General features: G+C 36.2%; 1 protein-coding gene across 2 annotated transcripts; it reads left to right on the top strand.

The window, feature by feature from the left end:
* The first annotated feature begins 1,511 nt into the window (after positions 1-1,511).
* Positions 1,512-15,383, top strand: LOC133527228 (alpha-tocopherol transfer protein-like). 2 transcript variants are annotated; one of them, XM_061864142.1, is made up of 7 exons: positions 1,512-1,784; positions 1,875-2,017; positions 8,385-8,533; positions 9,326-9,420; positions 12,038-12,179; positions 14,133-14,326; positions 14,952-15,383. In XM_061864142.1, exons 3-7 carry the CDS (start codon positions 8,392-8,394, stop codon positions 15,243-15,245), a joined length of 867 nt encoding a protein of 288 aa, XP_061720126.1. In that variant the 5' UTR covers positions 1,512-1,784; positions 1,875-2,017; positions 8,385-8,391; the 3' UTR covers positions 15,246-15,383. The 2 variants fall into 2 exon arrangements, with proteins under 2 accessions (XP_061720126.1, XP_061720125.1); XM_061864141.1 differs by lacking the exon at positions 1,875-2,017.
* The last annotated feature ends 11 nt before the right edge of the window (positions 15,384-15,394 follow it).

The following is a 15,394-nucleotide window of genomic DNA, read 5'->3' as shown; positions in this document are numbered from 1 at the left end:
ACCCTACACTGAGCATCGCCAGACGACCTAATGATTTTTGTTCACTTTATTGTCGTGTATCTTTAAGGGCTCCTCTACATGATGGCCCAGCGTAGGCCAGCCTAAGGGACGCAGCTATGCGGTGGAAGGAGATAGCAATGTCACTTGCTCCCTCTAACCCATAAATGCGTCCCTTGGACTGGCCGACGCTGGGCCATCGTGTAGAGGAGCCATAATAAATAGGGGGTATTACTGCAATGTTCTGCCGCCAGAGAGCAGCACTAGCACATATTATAAACCAAAGAGTAACTTACACACACTATTTATGCAGTTTTTTGAGAAGTTTTCACTAAGAAATGATGCATCAAATCGGTTTGTTTTCAGAGGCCTACCGCGAAACGCGACCATCGAAATTTGGTTACCTATCTGCATCTTTATTTTATCGCTCCAATATCCATGAGTGATAGAGGCAGATAACGAAATTTCAATTTTCGTGTTTCGAGGTAGGCCCTCTGTAGGTATGTGCTAGTGGCGCCCCTAAACAGAGTTGTGCGTAATAATCCCCTATTGTAGCGTAACAGCGTAACGCCATCTATATTCTATATTTACAAAACTGCAGTTAAAAAGAAAACAAAGGAATGCGTGATTCACTTAAATCCAGATGTTATACCTAATAGATGGAGCATTAAGACGACTAGTGATCCTTGCTATAGGACACATAGGCACTTTAGTAGATACAGTGTTTTAGTGAAGGCTTGCCCTAGCAAGCAACAGCCTTAGGTTGCGTCCGCTATTATGACTTAAAAACAAATGGTTAACTATATTATTATGACGAAAACGGAGTTCAAGTGACAAGTAATAAGCATGACGAGCTATTAAAATACCTATAGAATGGTGTAGGATGCAACACAATGAGCAGCTCACGGTTTGCTCATTTAGTATGATGGGTATGGGTGGTATGTGGGCTGCCCTAACATACGACTACCTACATAAGTACAGCCAGCCATTGAAAAATCTATTTGAATTTAGAATTTGCTGCTCGATAACCAGGTAAACAATTGAAACTTTGGCTTTTGCAGTGTTAAGTGATTTTTGCGTAGATGATGATGGACTCCCGTAGTACTAGAACTATAGTAAACAAGTTCAATCAAGTCAATTATAGTCTGTCCAGCTATTTCCGTCTGTAGAAAAAAAGCGGCAAGTTTAAAAAATGTAGGCGTATCGTCCCATAGACTGAATATTTTATACGGATAAACTGGTTTGACAGACTATTAAGTATTAACACCTTTTTCGTGTTGCCCGAGTTTTTTCTTGTTTTTATGTAAAAATATATTGCTTCATAACTACCCCATTCAAATAATATTCACACTTGAACGAAGATATTCGAGCTAATTTTGGACCATAATTTTGAGCTTTTGGTGTAATAGTCGGTTGGTTTTACGGTACGCGAAATCTATATGAGGTAATCTATTTGAAAGCATCGCCAAGGGTCATCACGCGGAAGGGATACTGATAACCCTTATCCACTAGGCCATGCAGTCACTGTTGTCAGTATAATTGTCGATCGCACTGGACGACTGTCGCGAGTTATGCGAGCCTAGTCTAATTATTTAATTAAATTACTAAGATTTATTTTGAATATTGTAAATTATATTGTGGTAAATAGTTGGCGGAGTGAGAAGAAAGACAAATAAATGTCTGTGGCGATGAAATAATACGTAGATTTTGTTGTTGTTGTTGTTCGGAGCGGAATGAAGTTTATTTTACAACACATGTGGGTTTTTGGTAGTTAGGTACAATATTAGGTAAGTGAATACTAGAATGTCTAAGTGAAACATTAGGTTTTAAAATTTAAAATAAAAATGAAATTCATGTATTTTGACTTAAAATTCCAGAACACCCTACAATATGTACCTACAAAACGCAGACGTAATTTACCTGGATACTTGTTAATTTTTGATATTTTTATTTTGCATATGACCTCTATGAAATATGACAGTAGTATGACTACCTGACAACAGATAACAAATAAAATTATGTAAGTAATAAAATATTTTGACCACACCAGCTGGTAAAGGCTCTCCTGATACTTTAATTGGTGAAAAATGTTGTGTTTCACACGGTGGCAAAGCTTATTTAACCCTGGTGCCTTGAAACCCTCGCAACGCTCTAGATTCCATTTTCGAGCCTTTCGCTACGCTCGTGGTTCAATTTTGCAATCTTTCGCTTGCTCGGGTATAAATATTAGCACAAGGGATTAAACAACAACTTTGCTCCTCTTGTAAAACAAATAACTATTTTACCAAACCTGTACGTAAAGGTCTCTTGATTGTTCAAAAACTGATGAGAAAGTTGCATTTTATCCACAAGAGTGGCAAAGTAATTTGAAGACAATTTTGAGTTATTTCCTTATGTTGGCTAGTAAAATTGACTTTTAAATAATGATTTTGCGTGGTCATTTGTTTGATGTTTTATAGTTAGTATTTTCCTCGCGTTGGTGCGATTAAAATGTTGTGAGTGAAACACCGCCAATAGTTATTTGTTTAACAAGGGGGCAAAGTTATCTTGAGCATTGCGAGGGCTTCAAGGCACGAGAGTTAAACAAATTATGCCACCGACTAAAACACAAAATTTTTCGCCACACCAACGAGCGAGGAAAATACTAACTGTAAAGCATGAAACAATATCAAATCCAAATGAACGTTATTAAAATATAGCTATAGGCGGTTAAACAACAACTTTGCCCCGTTGTAAAACATATAACTATTGATGTGTTCGCGAGTTTTATCAATCAAAAATATATTATGCGCATAAACATACTTAGTAACGTATGTAGAGTAACATATTTAGTAACGTGGCCCGTTATGTAAGTATATTTCAATAATATGTACCTACTTAACAATGCGTTGTAAACCATATTTAATGAAAGACGTTTATTTTACAATAAACGTCTTTCATTAAATGCGATAAATCAAAAGCGATAATCCCTGTCAGTTACGAGTAAAAAGGATGATGTAAATTTATTTACCTCCAAGTAGTTAATATGCACTAACTAGGCAGTAGCATCACATTGTTTAACTTAAGGTGCCGTAGGTTCAGAGAGCGGAGTAGAGCTTTTGTAGATCCTAATAAATTTAATCAGCAATCTTGAGGACTTCCTCTAGTAACCTCATCGATTCGGATCCTGATTTTTTGACTTTCGCTTGATAGAAAAAAAATCACGAATATGGGCTTCAAAGTGAACTTAAAAATGTCTAACAATTTTTGCACAAAAATTAAACTTTGATTTTTTATTTTTGTAAATGAGCAATATTACGATTGATCGATTACTTTTTTTGGCATAAATTTAATCAGCAATCTTCAGGACTTTCTCTAGTAACTTCATCGATTCGAATCCTAGTTTTCTGACTTTCGTCGACAGAAAAAAATAACACAAGGTCTAAAACGCACCTTAAAAATGTCTACCAATTTTTGCAGAAAAACTAAAAATATGAAAATTGCTTCTAAAAATGAGCAATATTATGATTGAGCGATTACTTTTTTTTTTCAAAACTTACACAAAATTTAAACTCAAAAACATGATATCTGAGATCCCGCGGGCACTCCAGCCGTCTCGCTCACGCATATACGCTCAGTGAGAGAACTTGAACCTAAGAAGCCTTAAGAGAGGTCTTGCTCCGAATTATCGCTTTTATATTGAATTTTAACAAGTTTTAATCACACAGTGTTACATAGGTATAGGAACTACGCAATAAGGTTTGTGTTGTGGGTACGATATATACAGAATGGATTAGTTAGTAAAAGGCAAAAAAAAAAACAAGAAAAAAATTTGACTTTTGTATGGATAACCCTCCATACAAAAGCCAAAATATGCAGCGTCAAAAAAAAAATTCCACTTTTTCCTAATCAGAAGACGATATCAAATATACTCTTAAACAGCTCCCCACTATTTTTGTTACACCTGTAAATATAAATAAAACAAATAAACATACATAATTATAAAACAAATATGTAGGTGTGTTGTTTGCAAGCAGAAATAAAAAGGAGTTGTATGTCATCGATTAACACCTGTATGTTAGTCATGCTACATGTCTTTGTTTTATGCCCTTATATTATTGAGTCATGCCTTTACATATTAACATGGTTTTATACTCGCATTCCATTACCTTAAAGGGGAGATTCCTTAGTATTTTTAATAAAATTACTTACTGTAAGACCCGTATATTTTAATAACACTTTGTTTTAAAAAAGCTCATTTTATTTTTGCAAATGTATGGTTTTTTTTTTCTTTTATAAATAAAATAAAAGCGACGCGTGCTTTTTTATATTACTCTTAATTTTTACAAAAAATGACTAAGCCCCACGGTTAGCTCAAGAAGATTGGGGGTACTCAAACAACGATATAATTTTATATTATATAAATACTTAAATACATAGAAAACAACCATGACTCGGAAAGAAATAGGTATCTGTGCTGCTCATCACACAAATAAATGCCCTTACCTGCATTCAAACCCAGGGAACACTTAGTCACTACCGGTCAGACCGGTCGTCATTTTATATTTTGTCCAATTACAAAGTGTGGCGATCACAACAGTAATTTACTTATATGAAAATATGACGTTTATTTTGAATGACACTCCCTCACTTGGATCTATTCAAATCTGTGCAGTTAGCTGTACGGACTCTATTTCTCTCTATATTTAATTGTACACGCCGAGCCCAAAATAACGAAACCAGAGAAACTATAAAAAATGTTTCACCACACCAGCTGGTAAATGCTCTCTTGTTTGTTCAAAAACTGATGGCAAAGTTGGATTTTATTCACGACAATGGCAAAGTAATATCATGCAAATTTTGATTTCCTTATGTTGGCTGTTGCTGTTGGCCTATGTTGGCTGGTAGATAATGATTTTGAATGATAAATATTATAATAACGTTTAATTGGATTTGATTTGGTTTGATTTTGTTTGATAATTTTCAGTTAATAATTTCCTCACGTTGGTGTGTGAATTTTTTTTGTGTTTCACTCGGAGACAAAAATTGTTTAACGCTCGTGCCCTGAAACAATTAACAGGGGTGGTTTAACAACAACTTTGCCCCCTTGTAAAACAAATAACTATTATAAATATATATAAAATGTTCATGTAAGTACGTAGATGAACAAAGGTGACTTATTGTGTGTCCACGTGAATGATTACACGATTCTATTATCGAGATACCTACGTCATTATAAAATATGCAAAAAAAAAACAAGCAATATAGGTATTATATCCGTCCGCGTGGACCGCGTGTAATAAATATGTCAATCTAATTGGTCTCACAAGCATATGCAGTACGTACAAACAAATTTAAATGGTGGATTGTGTCACAAGGGAGCGATATTACATATTTATGGCGAGGGCGTACATTGAATCCTGAGCGTAGTAAGGGATTCATGTCTTAACGCCCAAAGACGGAAATGATTTTGCTACAATGTGAATACTGCTGTGTTTCACATCACCTATAAGGAAAATATTATATTTCAAAATATTAATTAACCTAAAAATAGTATGCAAAAAAGAAAAAAAATCGTGTCGTAGAACAGAAAAGTGTCACTTTGATTCGACCTAGTAGGGAAGAAAAGTGCCACTTTGATCTCTCCTACCGGAAAAGAATAAGTCCTTTTTCGAATAAGCAATAACTACTTCAAGCCGCCGTTTATAAGAAACTCATTGTTCCAAATTAAATATTACGTATTAGATACAAGTTCGATAGATTATTTATATTTAATGACGATAGCACAAAACTCGTTTGAGAACGATTAAATTGATAAAACTAGTCATGCGCAACATGTTTTTGTCGATAACAAAATTGACCCAAGTCTTATTTATCTATATATAACTTTACATTGGTATCGCTTCTTTATCATTGTTTTTTACTTTAGCACAAATATCAGATGTTTAATGGACCTCGGGGGAAGCAGAGGTTTTAAGTTATTGGGTTTTCAGTTAACGTGTGTGATGTGCAATGTGCATATATTATTTTGACCACTTGTCTAACGGAATGTTTAGTCACATTATTGCGGATTTTTTTTTTATGAACTCACATTTTTGATCACTATTTAGGTACACACGTGTGAAAACGAAATAGTTCAATGGGGTTCGATTTCGTTGATTACTTTGCTTTGCTTTGATTAATATTCTTTGCTTATTTAAAATAAGTTGTTTTACAAATATGACTGGGTAATTCATTTTCGTGGGTTTGAATTGAGCTTTAAATCCAATTTTCATACTTCAATTTTGTTCAATAAAGTTTTTATAAAGATTTACTGTGATCCTGATGTGTAATGATTCATTGAACAGGAGAGTCAAGTAATATTTGAACTACTACCAACTTTATATTATTACTTATGTTTCTGTTTGACCCAATAGTTAACTACCAGAGAATGCCATTTAGCATTTAGTAATAAATGTCCTCTTTTGTGTAATTAAATAAATAATAAAAAAAGCGGCCAAGTGCGAGTCGGACTCGCGCATGAAGGGTTCCGTACAATTTAAGACGTATTAAAAAAAAATCTTCTTACTAGATCTTGTTCAACATTTTACCACTTTGGACACACATTTTACCACTTTGGAAGTGTCTCTTGCGCAAACTATTCAGTTTAGAAAAAAATGATATTAGGAACCTAACTATCATTTTTGAAGACCTATCCATACATACCTTACACGTATGTTTGATGAAAAAATTTTTTTTTAAATTTTATGACGTATTAAAAAAAAAACTACTCACTAGATCTCATTCAAAACAATTTTCGGTGGAAGTTTGCATGGTAATGTATATCATATATTTTTTTTAGATTTTTCATTCTGTTATTTTAGAAGTTACAGGGGGGGGGACACACTTTTTTTCACTTTGGAAGGTTCTCTCGCGCAAACTATTCAGTTTAGAAAAAAATGATATTAGAAACATTAATATCATTTTTGAAGACCTATCCATAGATACCCCACACGTATGGGTATGATGAAAAATTTTTATTTTTTTTAATTTCATGACGTATTAAAAAAAAACTACTTACTAGATCTCGTTCAAACCAATTTTCGGTGAAAGTTTACATGGCAATGTATATCATATATTTTTTTTAGATTTTTTATTCTGTTATTTTAGAAGTTACGGGGGGGGGGACACACTTTTTTTCACTTTGGAAGGTTCTCTCGCGCAAACTATTCAGTTTAGAAAAAAATGATATTAGAAACATTAATATCATTTTTGAAGACCTATCCATAGATACCCCACACGTATGGGTATGATGAAAAAATTTTTTTTTTTTAAATTTCATGACGTATTAAAAAAAAACCACTTACTAGATCTCGTTCAAACCAATTTTCGGTGGAAGTTTACATGGCAATGTATATCATATATTTTTTTTAGATTTTTCATTCTGTTATTTTAGAAGTTACGGGGGGGGGGACACACATTTTACCACTTTGGAAGTGTCTCTCGCGCAAACTATTCATTTTAGAAAAAAATGATATTAGAAACCTCAATATCATTTTTGAAGACCTATCCATAGATACCCCACACGTATGGGTTTGATGAAAAAAGATTTTTTGAGTTTCAGTTCTAAGTATGGGGAACCCCCAAAATTTATTGTTTTTTTTCTATTTTTGTGTAAACATCCTAATGCGGTTCATAGAATACATCTACTTACCAAGTTTGAACAATACAGCTCTTATAGTTTCGGAAAAAAGTGGCTGTGACAGAATCGGACAGACAGACGGACATGACGAATCTATAAGGGTTCCGCTTTTTGCCATTTGGCTACGGAACCCTAAAAACGGCTACGCTTAATAATAAAAACTTTTTAAAAAGATAACTTCGTGTCGGTTACTTTTCAGTTATAAAAGTACCTAACTTTGTTGAATCCTTACATATCATATACCCGACGTTAGAAGAGCGGCGTTATTTAAAATAATCAAATATCACTTATTTTTAGGCAACTTAGGCCCATAGATACCTACATACGTACATACCTTAGAAATTAACATATCTAAAATTATAAGTAAGTTTGGCCGTTACGTGTGCGTGGGTCTGTCTGTTGCACCGTAGGTCTTCTTCTTCTTCCTCGCGTTGTCCCGGCATTTTGCCACGGCTCATGGGAGCCTGGGGTCCGCTTGACAACTAATCCCAAGATTTGGCGTAGGCACTAGTTTTTACGAAAGCGACTGCCATCTGACCTTCCAACCCAGAGGGGTAAACTAGGCCTTGTTGGGATTGCACCGTAGGTCTTATAACAGGTGAACCGATTTAGATGTGTTTTTATTTAAAATTAGGTTTTAGAATGTTCATAGACATGTTTTATCAAAATCCGTTCATCAATTTGTGTATATTTTTTTAAAGAATACATTGAATTCCTTGTATTTCAGTTATAAAATGCCCTTCATAGACATAGCGTTCCAGGCCGACGTGAGTAGGTACGAAGATGCCGAGTTCGAGGAATTCTCAAGAAGGAATTGCGACGAGAATCTCGACACCAGGGATACAGCTATCGAGGAGTTGAGGCGGTTACTTAAAGGTAAGGAATGAAATGAATAAATGAATGGCGTCGGGAGATTCTTGCAATGGTCAATGGGATTGGCCGGTCGAAGTATTAACATATGGCGCCATGCCCATGTCCATAGATCCCTACAATCCCTACATGTCAGTTGATCTCACTAGTTGAAATTTAAGGAATCGCCTTTTTGTTATTTTTCTGTCATAATTTAATTAACCTGGTGCGTCCACTCTCCAATCTCTCCATTGTAATGAACAAAATACCTTGGAAATTAGAGGTTTGGTAATTATAATTACGATGGACCAAGATTATTTTCCTCAAAGCAGAAGGATAAATTAGCACTAGTAGCAGTTTCGAACGAAACCCATTTGTTTGAAATATTCCAATTTGCGAAAATGTATGAATAATATATTTTTATTTTTTATCTTATATTTGTGCCTTTTGTAAACCTTTGAACGCAGTTTTGCTTATGGACTTATTCATGTCATTTTGGATATGGGTAAATTTGATATTTAATGCATTCAGTATAATGTCCTGAACAGAAATGCGACGACAAGCGAAACTGCATGCAATTGATATCATATCCACCCATATATATCCGAGATGACATTAGCGAAAATCGATTTCTAGAAGACTTTCGAGAAAAGGCCAGACCACTAAAACGTGTCTAAAACAAAATTTCCAATTGACACTCTGTATGTAAGGCAACACCAGTGGGGAAATAGGGACTAGTAGAAATAGTGTAGCGACTAGTGCGATACACCAGGGCTCCATGTCTACTAAGAGGTGTTTGCTCTATAAGTTTTGTTGCAGAAAAGGGGGAATGCCGGCCGCGGCGGACGGACGACGCTTATTTATTGAGATTTCTAAGGTGCCGAAGATTTATTCCTGCCTTGGCACATAGATTGGTAAGGGAAATACGGAATACAGGACTTTTTTTAATAGCTTGCAATATTTTGTGTTATCTGTGATATATAGGTCATACTGAGCAACTATTTACTATGGGGCCAACCCCGAAATCACAAAAACTACTGTTCCATACAGATGTTGATATTTTGCATGGGAGAGTCAATTTTTTTACCTATTTACATCGCAAAATATCGCAGGTTATAAAATATAGGACTGTAAACATTTTTGTAAATACTTACCTTATAAAGATTCTAATATTACGGTTTTTAATGATAGTGTTATTAAAAAATACAAAGAATGAATGTTAAACGCAACCGTTATAAAAACATCTAAAATCTACAAAAAAATCCCGAAATTTATTTATTTATTTATTTAATCTTTATTGCACAAAAGAAAAACAATCTTATAGTACAAAAGGCGGACTTAATGCCACGAGGCATTCTCTACCAGTCAACCTTAGAAATGGTAGTTGAAGCTTGCTGAGCTGCTGGGCTACTGGGCCTATAACCTGTTATATTTATGATAATATAATTATTTTGAATATGTAATAATATATTTCTTTATAAAATGTGTACGTGACATGTTTACAACTATTAGAAGTCTCACTAAAATACTGGATTAGTTTACAATAGTTTATTTATCTTTGAGTTTTTACAATTAAAACAATACAAATCCTTCCTTCAATCGCTTCAGTTTTTTCCTCTCAGTCGTAATCTAACTGTCAATGTCACATTTTACCAAAACCGCGGCAAAACTATCTGTCACTTGTCAAACACTTGACAGAATAAACCTAAAAGATCGTTCGAGATATCCTTAATATCTAATACAACGCTTGGCTTAGACAAATTCAAATCACATATTAATATTATAATGGCTATCTTTCGAACAAATGCCCGTTCCGATTGGTCGCGTTAGCTCTGTTAGTATGTATGTATGTGTGCATTAAATCTTGGAAGCTTAATTTGACCCACTTCCCGATTTCCGATTGAGCTGAAATTTTGCATACATTAACATATAATTTTTATATGTAAGTCGGGTGACAATGCAATATTATGGTACCATCGGTACCATCGAGCTGATCTGATGATGGAGACGGGAGGTAGCCATAAGTAACTCTATGATGAAACAACGCAACCTGATTGTGTTAGGAGTTTTTTGAAATGTCTTTATGAGTATTAGTTGCCTGTGGTAAGAAAAATTACAGTCAGTGATAAAAGTTCGGACGAAAAATGAAATTTTTGGCAAAAACTTATTTATATTTTTATGCGTAGGTGTACCAACGTATAAAGTAAACAATCTACGACAATGTACCTAAAATTTTTAAAAGTTTTCTGTTGTTGCACAAGACTATAAACAGTAAATTTTCTTTCCACCCACGTTTCATTGAGTCGTCGCGATCGTGACTATCGTGACTAATTGTAGAAGAAATCGGTACAAATTGTTCGTGTGTGACTCTATTTATATGTCAACGCTATTTTACGTGGTACCTGCAATACCTTGTGCGTTGTTTTGTACATAACCTTTTTATTTTTTTAAAATACCATGCACGTCGGTCGCAATCAAGCATATGGCCCGCCTGATGGGAAGCAGTCACCGTAGCCTATGGACGCCTGCAACTCCAGAGGTGTTACATGCGCGTTGTCGACCCTTTAAAAACCTGTACACTTCTTTTTTGAAGAACCCCATACCTACTGTAACCCCTCGAGATAACCCCAGCAGGGAGCTCATTCCAGAGCCGGAGCGCTTGCACAGAGCGCGACTATTTTTAGGTTGTAGGCTGTGAGGCCTGGGCTGGGCTACACTAACGAGAAACCCCGTTGATTATCGTGATAATCCCAGTGTGGCCGCACGAAAAACGCCCATTATCGAGATAATCGACGGCGTTTCCCGTTAATGTGGCCCCAGCATGTGGATGAATACCCTGCCGACGGCGAGTGATAGAAAGCGGCCGTTGGCATCATGATACACAATTCTTCAGAGCACAGCCCATTGTACAAGCAGGTTGTTGGGTGGTTTCTCAGGTCTAGGTACCGTAAAACCAACGAACTCGGATATCATTTTAAGGATGTAGCACAGTCATGAACTTTAATTGGAGGGCCATTTAGGGTTAAATTCAAGTTAATCTGGTATGAAATATCCAATGTGAAATGTAACCCTAAATGGTTCAACAATTAAAGTTCGCGACTGTACATATTTTATTATTTGAATTGCTTAGCAATGAGGAAACATAATTTCATAAAATGATGTAGGTATATCAATATCACCCAGACAAATTAAACTTGTGGACCATAGTTTTAATATTGAACTGTAGTTAGGTTGGGTGATGGTGTTGGGTGGTGATGAGGTACCTACCCTTTAACTTTTTCGATCCTTCAAATGAAGAAAATATCAACCGAAACTTCCTACTTCTAAAATTTGGAGCCGGTTAAAAAGGTCCCAGCTTTTTCCTTCCTTTTGCGATTCTTCACAAATGTAAAAACTCTACTAAAATGTGACAATCAGGAACGAATATTTGAAAATGTAGTCATCATGATTTATATCAATCTTTCTGATTGAATTGATTTACGAGTATAACTATTTCAAATAAAATTCAAAGAAAATGATAATTCATTTCAGATGGTACGCTACGAAGACTTCCGCTCAAAAAACCCTGAGTTGTATGACTGCGATGCGTTCGGTCTGCAACGCGTTAAAGACGTGTTTTCGTGCACCTTGCCCGACAACCCTGACAATGGCAGGATTACCATCATGAGGCTCGGTAACTGACAAACATTACTTTTTAGCTCGTAATTATTTCGTTGGCAGTCGCCATCAGATAGGATTGGTCATTTAGCCAAGGTGCTGACAAATATCTGGACACACCTCTATTGACAAGGCGTTAGAGACGTTAGAGTGCGTGTTAAGGTATTTTTGAGCACCTCGGCCTCGGCACGTATCAGTGACTTATTTAAACTTTGTCTCCCACTTAAACTCAATTTGCATTGTTTTAGCTTATATTAGCAATCTTAACTTTTCCGAGCACGAACGAATCAAGTATGTAGATATAAGACAACTAATAATAAGTGTAACCTATATTCTCCGGTTACACATAATTGTAGAGCGATTTACAATTTCTTTGTACATCAGTCACGTCTGAAAATATCGATACGATAAAGTGCCAAAAATATGTATACACTACCTTAATATATGGGCAATAAAGTCGTGTATACATATTTTAGGCACTTCTTTCGTATCGATATTTTCAGACGTGACCGTACGAGAACAAACAAATTTTTTTTCGAGTCTTAATTTTTTGGGTTTTCAAAACATAATTATTTCTATACATTTTTGTATTTTTTATTTATTTGTGACGCACCAGTAAACATGTCCCAACAAAAATGCACCAACTTTTTATTGCCTAGATAAATAGATATAAAAATTCTGATTCTTGTACAGTCAGCGTCAAATACTCTGTAGCAGTCGAAGTGGCCAAATAGTTCGGTACACCATACTAAATATATGGTGTACCGAACTATTTGACTACTTTGGTTGCTACAAAGTATTTGACGCTGACTGTACTTCTTCCGGCCTTGTCCCATTTCTAATTGGGGTCGGCTCTCCTAATCCTCCATCTCCAGAGATATCGTTTCTGGGTCGTCGCTAGGGGCCTACCGCGAATACCGAAGTACACAAATTGCGGGCAACTTTCTCTTTTACTCCGATCATGGCGTAATGAGGGTGACAGAGAAAGATGCTCGCAATTTGCGAACTTCGGTATTCGCGGTAGGGATGCTGCGTCTGCGTTATTGGAGAGGTATTTTTTAATAACTGTCATCAATGTAGTAGAAGGTCTGCCACGAGGATTCGTTCCCGATATTAGGCTTAACGCACTTTTTGTCATGTGCTCCTCTGGTCTTCGCATGACATGGCCATACCAGAGTTTGGTTTGTATTGGCCTGATCTTATAGCTTCCGCGGATGTAGATATTAGGCACTTTATCGAGCATGGTCACTCCTGAGGCCCACCTGAGCATCCGCATTTCCGCCGCATGAACTCTGTTTAGCTGTAGCTTGGTAGTCGGCCAGCATGCTGCGGTTTTATTTTTAGAGGCATTCTGGGATCTTGCCTTGCTTTTTATTTTTAGAGGCATTCTGGGATCGCAGAGGACACCTGTCAGATCTCTCCATATCTGCCATCCAGCATTTATACGGTGCGTTATATCGGGAGTTACCTATATCGCCATTTCTTGATAGTATGCTGCCAAGGTACTTGAAGGAATCCACAGTCCTTAGGGTAGAATAGTGCAGACTAATGGTGTGCTGAGTAGTTGTTTCGGAGAAATTGCAATACGTGTGTTCCGTTTTCTCTCTGCTGATTTTGAGACCACCATTATCGAGTGAAGTTCTCCACCATTCAAGGGTTGCTTCCAGGATAGCCGAGTCTTCATCAATTAGGACGACGTCATCCGCGTCAAATAAACTTTAGACAAAAAGTTGTAAATCGCTTTATACAAAGAAGTTGTAAATAAGTAGATATTGTGGGCAATTTACTCGCCCTTTTTCGCACAATCAATAAAAGATTCGTTCATAATTACATGACAGTTTTCCAAAAGATAATGCAAAATCGACAAAATTATGCGACAAGATCGTCTTCTTTTAAAACTGGTTATACGGAAGTAAAGATAATAAGACCCTTTGTATTTTCATTGCCTGTTTCTCCTTATATTCTCAAGGCAAGTGGGACATGGACAATACCCCCGCAGAAGACCTAATTCGCTGTGCGTTGCTGTTGGATGAAATATGCGCTATGCAGCCAAGACTACAAATTCTGGGGGTCACCATTGTTATAGACCTTAAGGGACTCGGTCTTAAACATATGAGATATTTGAATTTGAAGATAGCGAATCAATTCGCCAGCTTATTGGGAGTAAGTATGAGCTGACCTTAACTTTGTTAGATTTTTTTTTAACTTAATAACTCGATTCACAGCAATCCGACGTTAACGTTTTTATTGTACCTGCAAATTAAGTGCCAACTCGCTATTCCCATTTAATTTGATTTCATTGTAACTCATCTGAGTACCGTTGTGTGCAAACAAAAAAGTAACCGGTATTCCCACCGAGACTAACGGTTAAACCCAAACTACCAGGCAATCATAACACAACAGAAGCATCTTTGTTTTGCTTTGAGCAGTCCACTACACACTACTTACTCACACACTGCTATTCTAATATATATGTATGAGCGATAAAGATCTCTTTCTATTGCAGTGTACAAGAAAGAGTAGGATATTAATGAATGAACCGATTAGTCATTTCAACCGCCTATAAAGCTTGAGCGACTCAAAGGCCCACATTCACAAATATTATTGTGCTGTCGTATCGCAAAGAATTACTGGGAATCTTAAGCCCCCGTTACATTGGTTTTGACTCACTCAGGCTCGCAACGCGAATATGAAGCCAACATCATTGGTGGGGAATTCAGGGGAATGCGGCCGACACTAAAGGGTTAACTTGCAACACCGAACTCACCAGGGCCGCATAACTTTACAGGTAGCGTTCCCGCTCTTGCTCCAAGGCTTGCACATTATCAACTATAACTGGTTGTTCAACTCCATACTTCCGATGTTCAAACAGTTCATACCACAAGCGGGTTGGGAGAGAATACACTTCCATTCAAATTTAGAGTCTCTCCACAAACATATTCACCCTCAGTACCTGCCAGCGGAATATGGAGGACATTGCAAATACCTAGTCACGTGTAAAGAGTGGCTTTCGAAAATTGAAAAGTACAAAGACGACTTTATGGTGCAAGATTTAAGAGATTTAGGGTACCGGGTAAAGTAGATTAGAGAAGGAAGAAAATAAATAAGACTGAAAATGCCAATTTATTTTTAGAAATATACACTTATAGCTGAACTGTATTATGTTCGACGTGGTCAATACATTCTTGTACCTTTTTATGTGAATAAAACATTTTGAAATGTATAATTATA

The sequence above is a fragment of the Cydia pomonella genome, chromosome 17 (assembly GCF_033807575.1).
Source record: "Cydia pomonella isolate Wapato2018A chromosome 17, ilCydPomo1, whole genome shotgun sequence".
Classification (NCBI taxonomy): Eukaryota; Metazoa; Arthropoda; class Insecta; order Lepidoptera; family Tortricidae; genus Cydia; species Cydia pomonella.
Note: the sequence above shows the minus strand (reverse complement) of the source record. Positions and strands in the feature narration are given on the sequence as shown.